Genomic DNA, 13,410 nt, shown 5'->3' with positions numbered 1-13,410 from the left:
AAGCATGACACAAAATATGAAAATCTGGTTACCTCAACTTACCAGTTGTCATGAGAATCATGTCAGAGCCTTGGTGTAACACATAATTAATGGCTTCCCCAAAAAGTGGTATACCCTTCTGGATCCTCTTTTAGGTTAATCCCCTGGTGTTGTGGTACCACAAAATCTTCAGTCTCTCTCTCATGGACCCTGCAGCTCACTCTGATAGGTAAAGATACTGAGAGCTACAAAATAAGTAAAAAAAAAAAAAAAAAAAAAAAAAACAAAGGTTCCTTAGGTAGGTATGTAGAACTGAGAGCTGCAAAATAAGTAAAAAAATAAGTACCTTAGATAGGTATGTAGATATTGTAGTTAGTACTTTACAAAAAATATGCTATTAGACAGTTTATATAATATATATATATATATATATATATATATATATATATATATATATATATATATATATATATATATATATATATATATATATATATATATATATATATATATATATATATATATATATATATATATATATAAAAATGTGATTTTGAATTTGTCTTCTTATTTGGTATTGAAGGTGACATGAATAAAATTGAATTATGAGAGATGTTTGATAGAATTATAGCTGCTGATGCTCTTCTGCAGTGGCATGTGTATTGCCTTGTAACATGTTTCTAGAGAGGGATATATCTGCCTTCTGGTGGAGAGTTGTGCACAGGATAGTCCAAATGTCACAGTGAAAAAGAATTAAAGGAAATATCTGCAATATATATATATATATATATATATATATATATATATATATATATATATATATATATATATATATATATATATATATATATCAACCTGAATACTTTCCTTTGACATGGTGGTTTGAGAATATTCATGCAAATTGTTCAAGTTTTTCATAAATATGCTGATCATGGCATGGAAAATTTATACAACAGACATCAAGTGAACTTTCAAGAGTTTTTATTTCAACAAACATCCATAATGCCTTTATCCCGGATCATACAAAAATTATGAAACAAGTACAGAGGTGCATTACCTCATCAGGGAGGGGAGGGAAGGGACGCACATTATGGCATTGGAGCTGACCACATCAAAATCCACCAAGACATTCAATAGTAAAGGAATTATCACTGTAGCCTCATGTGAATGAATGCTGTTCAGACTGGTGACATCCAAACACTCCATGGAAGCCTCAAAGTCATTCCTGTTTTATGTCAATTAGTTGGGTGAGACAGTGATGCACTTATTCCCACTAAGTAGTACAGCCAAATTAATTCCATTTTACATGCTGAAAAGTCACTGTGCCAATAAGTAGTCAAGTGTACATACTGCTTTACATATTTACTCTATACATAATAAGTACAGAAAGATAGACCTAATTCAAAATACTGGAGAAGCATGAGCACATTCACTTGCAGTTGCAGCAAGACTGACAAGAGAAACAGAAATGCAGTCATGGAACTCTACATAAAATAGATTTCAGACAGTTCACTCCACTTGGAAGATTAACATTGACTTTGGATTCCCTCATCAACAAAGGCAAACAATTCAACATCATACAAAACACCAGCCTGCAGGCTGTGATGCCACTAAGCACATCACTGCCTGACTTAAACCTTAACAGTGAGAACAAATTGCTTCATGACACCAGCACAGCAACATAAGACATTTGAGAAACCACAACATAATGCATGAGTTGAGTACACAGAGTTGTGGATGGGTGACAAGAAACATGTAGTGGAGCCAATAACAGATAAGACAGTTTTCTAGGTGATGGAAGTACTGTGACCCATGTGTTTACACTGGCTCTGGGTCACTGTTCTGGCTTGCCTGTCTTTTCACTTACATAGAAAAAACAGCTACCTGGAATGAAATATCCAACAACAGAGACCACTGAGAGCCATCTAACTGGGTATATTCCAGTATGGATATCTGTGAATTAAGAAACATAAGTAGTTATCACTTTCTAAAATGGGAGAAATAGTATCACAAGCCACAATTAAAATTCATCAACAAACTTATACCTATTGCTTCCCTTCACCCAACTTTCTACAAAAGAACACAATGGTATATGACACTGAAAACACTGGAAACTACATTTTTAAACACTGAGGACACATCAATCCCAGAGTACAGTGACTCCTGGTGTTCATGCAGGGCCAACTCTTGCTATTTTGATGCCATAGACAAGATCAGGATTTAGTAGGCCTCCTCCAACCAATTTTTGTCATGATCCATCACATTACCCCATTACCAGACTGAGGATGCCCTCCTCCAGATAATGGCACCCCAGGCAGCTGCATATAAGACCAAAAGCCAGCCCTGTGCTCATGAGCTTCAATGTGTCAGACAGGGAGCTGGCCCAGCACACCTCACTCACTACAAGCAACAAATAAACAAAGGAATATCTGACTGTTGAGGAAATTATTTTTTGTAGTAAAAATAAACACTTAGTTTTATCCATAAGAATAATAAAGCTCCATAGAGGCTATATATTTTATATATATACTATATATTTATATATTTATATGTATATCACTTGAAAACCTTAGAGTTCTTATACTTTTAATATATACCATTATTGTCTCTTACCAACCAGTCAGTACTAAAGGAGCCAGTAGTGCCCCAACCTAAAATAATAATGATAATTTTAAAAATTAGCATTACAGGAAAGACAAATAATCTTGAATGGGAGGTAAAAATTATGACACAGGGCTGATCACCATGAAGATGAGGGTGTGGAGGGAGAAGCCCTTTAACACTCACCATAGAGGCACCTGTAATCAACTGCCCTGTGATGGAATGCCTCTAAATGCAAATCAAATGTTTAGTTGGAATCCAAACATTACAACTTATGAAAGCAAATAAATGAAAAGTGAAGTACAAACTCTCACTACTGGCTCTCACAACCTAGTGTAGCACCTTGCACAGGTACTGTTACCACTCAGCTGCCTCTCCATCTTATAAATACTGTATTCCACATTTTTTTTTTTTCTAAAGGCTGCTGCTGGAAGCCACCTTTGCCTGAGCTGCAAGACAACAAGGCCAGAGAGAGCACAGCACCAGCAGCATGAACACAGAATTCTAGCTAGATTTTATAAGCACAACCAGGTAGCTATATCTCAAACTCATGGGCAGCTCTCCACAACAACTGTTTGAGAACAGTTAAGTAGGCTGCTTGCAGCAGACCAATGTCTCATAGAACTGGGGGAGCAAAACTTGGGTTGCTGATGTGTGTGTGAAAGAGCTGATGTGCCTGACACCAATAAAGTGTTACTGGTGGTGGTGGTGAAGATGTGTGCTTCTGGTGGTGTCATCCCAAAGTGCAAGAGACTCACAAGGCAAGTGTGGAAGGGAGGGGGCAGGCCAGACCAGGCTAAGCCAGGGGGATGTGTCCTGCCTTAGGGTTACACACACCACAAGCTCTGGCCAGCCACCACAAACAAGGGACTCTCCAGACAGTTTGCAGAGGAGGATGAAGACACACTCCCGCTACAGCTGCACCTCTGACCAGCGATGATCTGTCCAGGCTGTGGTGATGGCATAGTGAGTGAACAGCTGATGAAGTAACTCTTGCTCATCCAGTAGTTCAATCTGGGTCACACGTGCAATCTCCTCTGGAGGAAGGCGGGCCCACACGCCCATCATGTCATATGAGTCAGCTCCCGCCCATCCATTGTCCAGGAACCTGACACACACACACACACACACACACACACAAGGAATTGAAAGTTATATTAGGAAATATATCAGTATGTTCTAGTGCTATTAAAGGAGTGATAAAGCCTCACCAATTAGATTACCATTTTCAACCTATGTGAGTGGTAAACTTTGTGAAAAAATAAAATTATGATAATTTTTTTGCCTAAAACTAAGACTCATATATCAAGATAACTAACAGAATCATAAAATAATAAACATGGATATCCTCTATAATAAAGTCCAGAGGAACTGGACTCTTTTAAACCCAGAATAAAGGTTAAGTGTTTGAGATCAATGCATAATTATTAGAGATGATGGTGAATGTAATTAAAGGGTATATATATAAGATTTGGTAAGTCTATTAAGAATTAAGGAGTAGTGAAGGCAGTTGAGCACACCACCCTCAAATACTCTACTAAGAGAGAGAGAAGGAATGGAATAACATGGAGGAAACACAAAAGTGTAATGAATACTATGGATATGAACAACTGTGTATAAAATTGGAGAAATACTGATATATAACATAGGGCATCATTGCTTTGGCGTTACATCTCTTATCCAATCCAGTTTGATTTCACCAATCACTTTTCTTCCACCTTATCTGCTCTGCTTGATCATCTGGAACTTCCTGCCTACCTCTGTATTTCTTCCTACCTATGATTTGAACTTTTCAAGAGGGAGGTTTTGAGGCACTTCTCCAATTTTGGATAATCCTTTTGGCTCTATTCTTTCAGAACTGGCACCTCAATTCATCTTTTTTTCTCTCTTTTTCTAGTCTAACATTACAAAATGTAGATGAATAAAAAAATAAATAAATCTGATTCTCTAAAACCTGCCAGAGTGAAAACCTCCACATAATTTTTTCCATCACATGAATTGATATCTGGATTACAATTCAACAACAACCAACTTTCACCACCACTTACCTTCTGCGCTGCGTCTCAGTACTCTGACAGGCCTCAGATCCTGCAAGATCACATCCTCGGGAACGCAAGTTACTCAGCATTACCTCTCCAAATCTGTCCCCAAGATTCACCTGTAGATGCAGAAATGAACAGGTGTCAAACTTCAACACTCAAAGCAACTCACTAGTGTTACTCACTTCTGTATGCATTTATGTGACGAAGCAACTGACTGAGATGCATACTTAACTATAAAATTGTATTTTATACATTACCTATCTTTTACAATATAAGCTTTGTATCTAAAGGCATCATGATGATGATCATGATCATGTTGAAAGGATCAATGTATCATTCACCTTCGATTCAGATTTAGAAAATAAATTTCCATTAGAATGTACATTTAGTTTTCAATTTTGCCAGTTTGTATAAAATGACATTAAGCTGCAGTTATGAACAATACTTTTACATTAACACACTTGCAATCTATTAAGCAAGTGGAAGATGCTGAACAAGAGAAGCATGTACTATACATATACAAGTAAAAAATTTAAAGCAGCTGCCCATAAGTCATTGGTGGTCTCTTTTGGTGATCCCCTTACAGTATCATCAATGTGGCTGGCTGGTGATTCTGGGTATCCAACTAATTCAGTTTCTCATGACAATTGACAATTTATGGTAGCTTGATAGTGCAGAAGTTAGAAGTCACAAATTTTAATATCATGCTATTCATAGAGAAAAATAAAAACATGTATGGATATAAGTGAAGAAGTTGTGACCATTTTTCCCAACAGAAACAGGAAACTGGCAGGCCTGTCCTATGTGCATGTGTGTGTGTATAATTCACCTACAGTTGTCTCCTGGTCAACCCCAGCCAGCCATTACCCTATGGAAAGAGCTTAGAGCTCATAGTGACCAATCTTTGGATAAGGCTGAGACCACTCACACACCACACACTTGGGCAGCAAGGGCAGCAAGATCACAACCCCTCGGATTACATCTCGTACCTACTTCCTGCTAAATGAACAGGGGTTACACATTAAGAGGCTCACTGCCTCAGTGTGCCCAGGATTCAAGATCAAACTTTCTCAGTTGTGAAGTGAGTATGTTAATACTATACTGCACAGTGTGTGTGTGTGTGTGTGTGTGTGTGTGTGTGTGTGTGTGTGTGTATTTACCTAGTTGTGAAATACAGGACAAGAGCCACTCTAGGCTCGTGCCGTTCCGTCTCCATATCAACTTTTATCTTGATTTTCTTTAAATTTATGAATTGTCTTTGCACACACAGTCTCATCCTTAAGTTCATTCCACACTGTTATACTTCTGTGGGGGAAGCTATGTTTCTTGATGTCTCTTCTGCAAACACTCCTTCTCAATCTCCTTCCATGTTCACTTGTGTCTCTCGTATCTGGTATCAAGAGGTCTTCTCCGTCCAACTTTTCCATTCCTTCCAATATTCTATATATTGCTATCAAATCACCTCTTTCCCTCCTTTTTTCTAGTGTAGTCTGGTCCAACCTCTTCAACCTGATATGTGTGTGTATTTACCTAGTTATAATTAACAGGGCCTGAGCTAGGCTCAGGTGGACCCGTCTCCATATATAACACTTGTTATAACATTCCATAGATAACACTTGTCCAGTTTTTCCTTAAAGTTGTGCACACTTGTTGCTGATACTACATCCTCACTTATCTTGTTCCTTTTCTCAGTTTTTTGCTGTGTCCTCATGTGTAACTGGTATTTCCTACATCTCTTAGCAGCAGTTTCTCATTATCTATGTCTTTCATTCTATTCCACAATTTATAAATCAGTATTAAATCTCCCCTTTCTCTTCTTTGTTCCAATGTTGGCAGATTCACTTCCTTTAACCTGTGTTTATATGTTAATTCTTCTAGTTCTGGAACCATCTTCATTGCCATCCTTTGTATCCTTTCTAGTTTTTTTTATGTTTCTTCTTGTGGGGAGACCACACTGATTCAGCATATTCCAACTTTGGTCTAATCATAGTGGTAATTATCTTTTCCATCATATCTCTATCATGTACTGGAATGCTGGTTGAATATTTCTCACCATCTTATATGTATCTCTGAATATCTTTTCTACACACTTCTCTGACTGTTGACTATCCTGTATTATCACTCCCAGATCTTTCTCTTTCTGTACTTTTATTATTGCTTCATTTCCCATCTTATATGTCCATTTTGGTCTCTTAACTTTTTTCCCATTTCCATTACATGACATTTTTTTCACATTAAATTCCATTTCCCATTTCTTACTCCAATCCTAATTTTATTTAAATCCTCTTGTAGAATTTCAGTCTTTGTTGTTTCTTATATGTCTATATAATTTTGTATTGTCTGCAAATAAGCTCACACAACTCTTTACTCCTTCAGGCATATCATTTATGTAGACCAGGAAAAGTATAGGTGTCAGCACTGATCCTTTTGTGTGTGTGTGTGTGTGTGTGTGTGTGTGTGTGTGTGTGTGTGTGTGTGTGTGTGTGTGTGTGTGTGTGTGTGTGTGTGTGTGTGTGTGTGTGTGTGTGTGTGTGTGTGTGTGTGTGTGTGTGTGTGTGTGTGTGTGTGTGTGTGTGTGTGTGTGTGTGTGTGTGTGTGTGTGTGTGTGTAAGTGTGTGAGTGTGTAAACAATTGCTACAAGAAACCAAATGGTATATGTAACAATAAAAAAAAAAGATAATATATAAACAGGCAAAGTATTAAAAAAATAGATAAAAAATAATAAATAAACACAATCAATTATGTACATATTTCAAGCTTTGTACATTTAGACATTTACCAGAGAATATCTTCTTTTATCACCAACTAACTATAACAATAACTATAACATCTATGACAATGGAAACAGATTTGCCATCTAATGCTATATACGAGTATGTACATAATTTTCTCTCTACATCAAGAGATTCCTTATACAATTCCACACAGGCAAATCATTAGTCCATTTAGCACTAACCATCTCATAGTTGATAAAGAGTGCAGACTTGAACTTCTCAGCAATCCATTTGAGAAGCTGTGAGGACTTCTGTATGGATATGTAGACAAGAACACACTCAGCCAGGAACAGTGTGGGGAGTGAGTACTGTAGGTCAGACTCCTTCACCTTGGCCTCCACATCCGTCAGGTTACGCAAGTCCACTCCAGTCAACTTATAGGTGTGGCCATGAAGATTGTTACGATTGAGCTTCACATCATAGTCTGGGGAGGTTAGGGGAAAGTGAGGGATGGACTGGAGGAAAAAGCTGGATTGAATTTAAACTAATGGATAAATAAGCAGGAGAAACATTATACTGGGACCATCACGCACCACTGTTCTGTATTATGCCCACAAGTCTGGATAATAGGAACTTATGGTGAGGTTAAATCAGCAACAGCCATTGCCAGCCTGAGGAAATATGCAAAGGGTAAATAAAGGATTAGTGGGTTTGGATCCTGAACAGTAATAGATCATAAAAATGATCAGTAGATAATTGAAAATAATTTTCTGAAATAACATTTTTGATTAGGTATTATAGAAGAACCAAGTTTTTAGAGAAAGGAACACATTAAAATGAAAAATAAAATTTGAATAATAAACAAAATTTACAGGTATAGAATATATTGGAGAATAAAGAAAGTGCTGCACTACAGAGGGCTCAAAACTTGAATAATAAACAAAATTTACAGGTATAGAATATATTGGAGGATGAAGAAAGTGCTGCACTATAGAGGGCTCAGTATTCAGTGTGGAAGGTCTGCAGACAAAAGACTCAACAAGAACAACACAGTTTCAAAAGGGAGATAAATAATGGGGCTTAACCTAAGGCATATCATGATATATAGATTGCAACTTATGAACTTTCACAACAAATGCATTTTACTTAAAGTCCAACATTCAACTGCAACATTAAGATTATGCTGTATACAGATAAGAGAAAAAAAAAAAAAATATATATATATATATATAAATTAGCCTTTAAAGCATTAAGAATAAACCTAAAAACTGTAAAAGTTTCAAATGATAGAACTGATCCTCTCTGAACAAACTTTATGCAGTAGGGAGTTAGACAAGTTAGACCAGCAAAGTTTCTGTTAACAAGAATCTTCACATTTGTGCCATTCTTCAGAAACTAGTATACTTCATTAAAAGTGACTAGAAGCACCTCACCCTCATCACTGACAGCTTGGAGCAGCTGTTTGGTGCGCTGTATGTAGAGACACTTGCGGGATGTCACACCTGGGAAGTCAAACTCCACAAAACCCTTAACTGTCTTGCCTTCATCCACTAGTCTCCAGTACAGTGTGTCAAAGCCAGCACCAATATTCACAATCTGACAGTTGCCATTTGTAACCTGTGGAAAAAACAATGAACCTCAAGATTGGTATTGGTGGTGATGTTGAAGGCAGAGCAATATCTGTAATCTAGTAATTCAGTTAGGGATAAAAAAAAAAAAAATTACTAGTAAACCTTTATCTAAGCCATCCATTCATTCATTCTAACCCACTCTAGGAATAAAATGTCTTTATGAATCACCACTTTATTCATCATTCATCTCTGCTTTATAATAATCTAATAATTTTAATACTGAAAAAGTATCATAAAAGTATTAGAAACTATATTTTAATAACTATTAATTTAGATGTGTAGATTTAAACAATAGGTTCCTTGGGAAAGTAGACTACTTCAAGTTCTAAGGCAGAGGTTCTCAAACTTTATTGCTTAGTGGCGCACTAATGATATATCTTTGACTCTGATGGCGCACCAACTCTACAGTCACGTGTAATGTATACCTATCTATGAAAATTATGTGGCGCTCTTGGGGAATAGTCGTGGAGCACTTCTGCCCCATGGCACACAGTTTGACAATCACTGTTCAAAGGTCACACATTATCGGGGATAAATGGAGTAGAAGCAAAAATTATTTATAATTAATTAAATATGAAAGGTGTTGAGAATAATTAATAGTGTTTTTTTTTGCAATTCACTTGAAACTGATGGAAAAGGAATAAAAAGTTGTATGAGGATTTACAAGTAGTGATGGCTTTATCTAGTCCTGGAACATGGAGCATGAAAGCATAAAGAGAATGAATGTAATAGACATGAGGTGTATGAGAAACATAAGGACAAAATGAGAAATCATTAAAAACTAAGGAGAATTAATACTGAGGGTGAGTTAGCTGACTGAGCAGAAAAGGCAGTACATTTATTACAAAAGTTTGGTCATGGAGAAAGGACAACTGATGCAGAACATAACTGGATTGGATGTAAGGTGTAAAAAATCAAGGAATCGCCAAAAATGGATTGGATGGATCGTGTGATGACAGTATTATATGCAGCAGGAAGTCTGTGCAACAAGGAAGAATGACTGCACATGACAGGTGAATGGTTGGCACTTATGAATGTAAAAGTGCAATGAAGTCTTGTCTGAATCTGGTTCAATCAACTGATTGTATTAGTTTTAGGAAATTCACTGAAAAACATTGGCTTCCTTTGAGAAAATCAATGGTAATGACTGAACTGCATGAAATATTATGTAAGGTAATCCTTAGAAATTGTCTGCTAGTTACTTATAAAAGCATAAACAGAAACCTTTGTACGTGGCTAAACTGTATAGGTATCCTAACATAAGTATGGAGTGTCACAAGGATTATCCAAGGTGTGTTCCCTTACACAAAATTGCAGCATCATCCTATTAAGCTGGAAACAAAGAAGATACCAAAAATCATGCATAATCATCCACCACACATATGTTTTCCTTTAGTATTTATTACAAGATAATAGTAAGATACAAAATAGTTTTCCAACCAACTTAACTATGAAATGCATAAATAAATTTGTAAAAATTAAAGTTAACACCAAATTGTGTCATGCATGATACTTTAATCCATTATTAAACATAAAAATAGATTTATCTGACATAATCCAACTGAAAATTAACAAATGCAACATCACTTACTATACTTTTTTTTTGTTGTTGATAAAGTTCCTGCCCCCCCCCCCTTTTTTCAACATAACATACAAGTATGTCTGTCAGTTGCAAGCAGGAAAATTCTAACGCCAAGAACTCACACGCTCTCACACATCAACTTTTAAAGTGTGGACAACAAACCTCAATAAACTTGTCCACGAGCATCTTGATGGCCACAGAGCGGGCGAAATAGCCTCGGTTGATTTCTGGAGCCTTGCGGTCTGTGGATCTGACGAAATAGTTGATGTACCGGTCCCGCCAATAACCCAGCGCTACGGCACATCTCTTACACGAGCTGGCGTCGTCATTGGTGGCAATGACAGCCTCGTCACTGCCCACACTGTCTATATCTCTTCGCTGCAACATCGCGATTTCACGAGCCTCGTCCTCCTCCCGTCAGTTTGTAAACATTGCAGCAGACGACGCCACCCGGCCAGGCCAGGCGAGCTGCTGCCTGTCTTACTGCGTTGCCCTTGGCATATGTCACTTCTTTACAAAAATATAAATGAAAATAACTCAGAATCACTTTAAAATAAATTATGATATGATTTTTCTTCAAAAAATGTATCAGATTGATGATAAATTGGCCGTGACCATCAAGGGCGTGTTCGAGCAGTCTAGCCTTGGCTCGTGGGGATAAACAACCACTGGCACAAGTTTTCCGAATTCCTCACTTCTCACCCCATCGCATCTCCAACGAGAATAAGAAGACATTTTCACTTTGGTCTTATTGAAGCACAGTCAGCGTAACCAGGAAACATGCAGGTACTACATTGTTTCACGAGAACGTTGCCCTTTTGATTATTCAGTAAACATGCTTCAGTACTTTGGTATGACTGGTAATTTGTGTATGCAGAGGGAGGAGCGGGTTATGGACGCCACGCTGGACGCGGTTCTCCAGCGGGTGGTGGACATCAAAGGATCACTGCAAGAGCTGCTTGTTAAGATAGAGCGTGAGGGGGAGCAGGGGGACTGGCCGTCCTACCTGAACTCATTCTCTGTCATCTCTGCACAGGTTAGGATAAATTGTTAAAATTTGCAGTTCTTTGGTATTTATTTATTTTTTTTTAATAACGATCACCCCAAGATTTTGAAAGTAAAATTATTCTCTGATGAGTCTTAATAAGTTTTGATGTGAAGTGCAGTTTTAGAAAATACCTCGGATAATATTGAAATAACATTAGTGCTTTCGTCTAAGGGCTTTGTTAAGTTAGGTTAGGTTTAGGTTAATCTGGCTCCTTAATTTCCCTGCTGATTCCTTCGTTGTGTAGATCATGACTGGAAAAGCATATTTTTTTTGTTAAGAAAGAAATAGTCACTTTAAAAATTAATAGACAGAGGTTGTTTCCATAATATCCAATATCTCCAGCTTTTATCCCTTTTCCTCCTGCTGCATGGCAATTTATTTGAGAAAGTCTGTGAACCTCAATCTGTTATCACATGTACACTAGTAAAATGATGAAAAGCATCACCCACAGAAGCCCTGTCTGTCCCACATTACACTATTTTTTTTTTTTTTCTCCTAGACCTGGCAAACATTCTTACATAATTGTACTTATTCAACCTTTAAATAACAACCATTGTCATCAGCACTCTGCAGTCCATTGGGATTGCTATCATTCACATACAATGGCTTTTTTTTTGTTCCACTAATTTTACATTTCTTATGCAAATTTTTCAGATCTCACTACAGTAGTACTTGTGCTGTTGTATGGTAGTCTTCCTTACCTCTCCAGATTTAAGTCTTGTATCATTCATAGAGCCCAGGCCAAGTAAAGAATTTAGGTCATTTTCACTATATGTCAGATCATTCTGTAAAAGCAAAGCCAATGGTTAAGGATTAATCCTTTAACATGAGACTTTCAAGACCTTCAATTCTCAAAAATTGTTAATCTAATCTCAATCATTAACCTCCTAGTTTTGCACCCCAACCCAACAAATTTTGTAACTTACTCAAATGATATTGCTGCAAAAAGTTGCACATGATATGAATTTTCTTAAAAAAAAACCCTATACTTTAATTACTAAAACTAATAAAACCTAACCTTTTAGTGAAGCCATCAGTTTTCCATGTGTTGCAAAGTATACCAGACTAAATCATCCCAGAAGCTGGGAGATGTTTGTTTTCTTGATTCTTTCTATTTTCACAATTATTATATTAAGTATATTTTGCCCTTTTGTATCTTTTTTGTATCTTTTGCCATCCCACATGCATAGTAAAGGTCCAGTTTCTGCAATTATTATGTTCTTGTATTTACAAGGCTTTAGAAATATCTTTAATTATTATTTTCTTTAGAGGTTTCATGAACTATTATTTTCTTGTCTTATACTTACATGGCCATAGATTTACACACTCATGAAGTTATTGAAAAATGAGAAGACTCCAATTCTACGCAACTACCTCACTTTGCCTCTCCAACTCAACGCTGAGTCTGATGAAAAGCTGCTGGTGGCTACAGAGGGCCGTGTACCATCCTTCAGCCATGACTTTGTCCCTAACATGCTTAGGACAAAGCCTGAGCCTGACATGGAACAGAAACATCAAGCACTAGAGGCCAAGATGGCACAGGTCAACAGTGACACAGCTCAGGTAGGTTTTCTGGATAGATATGAAAAAGAGTTAACTTTTTTTTTCTTTTTTATGTATTTATTTTTTTTCATGTAACAAAGGAACAATGAAATTTGAAAGGCACCTTGTATGTGTTATGTGTGAAAAGTGCAGTGTGAAAGTCTGCATGTTAAAGAGATGATGTCAAGAAACTGAAGGGTACTAAAAGAACCTTGAAGAGGTGGACATGTAGCGCTATTGCAAGAGATGGCCTAACAGATAAGCTGAAAAG

General features: G+C 37.0%; 2 protein-coding genes across 2 annotated transcripts in view; one reads left to right on the top strand and one right to left on the bottom strand.

Moving 5' to 3' along the window:
• Positions 1 to 938: 938 nt before the first annotated feature.
• Positions 939 to 13,410, bottom strand: part of LOC135107651 (leucine carboxyl methyltransferase 1-like) — a 24,185-nt gene continuing 11,713 nt past the window's right edge. Inside the window, exons 3-7 of the mRNA XM_064017744.1 lie at positions 10,712 to 11,059; positions 8,770 to 8,953; positions 7,579 to 7,820; positions 4,629 to 4,738; positions 939 to 3,688 (exon numbers count right to left, since the gene is read on the bottom strand). Of these exons, the coding sequence (XP_063873814.1) occupies positions 3,493 to 3,688; positions 4,629 to 4,738; positions 7,579 to 7,820; positions 8,770 to 8,953; positions 10,712 to 10,936 (957 nt within the window). The 5' untranslated portion in view covers positions 10,937 to 11,059 and the 3' untranslated portion in view covers positions 939 to 3,492. The remainder of the gene's footprint in view (positions 3,689 to 4,628; positions 4,739 to 7,578; positions 7,821 to 8,769; positions 8,954 to 10,711; positions 11,060 to 13,410) is intronic.
• LOC135107653 (mediator of RNA polymerase II transcription subunit 8-like) overlaps positions 11,159 to 13,410 on the top strand; it is a 3,990-nt gene continuing 1,738 nt past the window's right edge. The window contains exons 1-3 of the mRNA XM_064017754.1: positions 11,159 to 11,335; positions 11,427 to 11,585; positions 12,915 to 13,160. Coding sequence (XP_063873824.1) covers positions 11,330 to 11,335; positions 11,427 to 11,585; positions 12,915 to 13,160 — 411 coding nt within the window. The 5' untranslated portion in view covers positions 11,159 to 11,329. The remainder of the gene's footprint in view (positions 11,336 to 11,426; positions 11,586 to 12,914; positions 13,161 to 13,410) is intronic.

Source organism: Scylla paramamosain, chromosome 15, assembly GCF_035594125.1.
Source record: "Scylla paramamosain isolate STU-SP2022 chromosome 15, ASM3559412v1, whole genome shotgun sequence".
NCBI classification, from domain to species: Eukaryota; Metazoa; Arthropoda; class Malacostraca; order Decapoda; family Portunidae; genus Scylla; species Scylla paramamosain.
The sequence above is the reverse complement of the archived record's forward strand: the minus strand, read 5'-3'. Positions and strand labels throughout refer to the sequence as shown.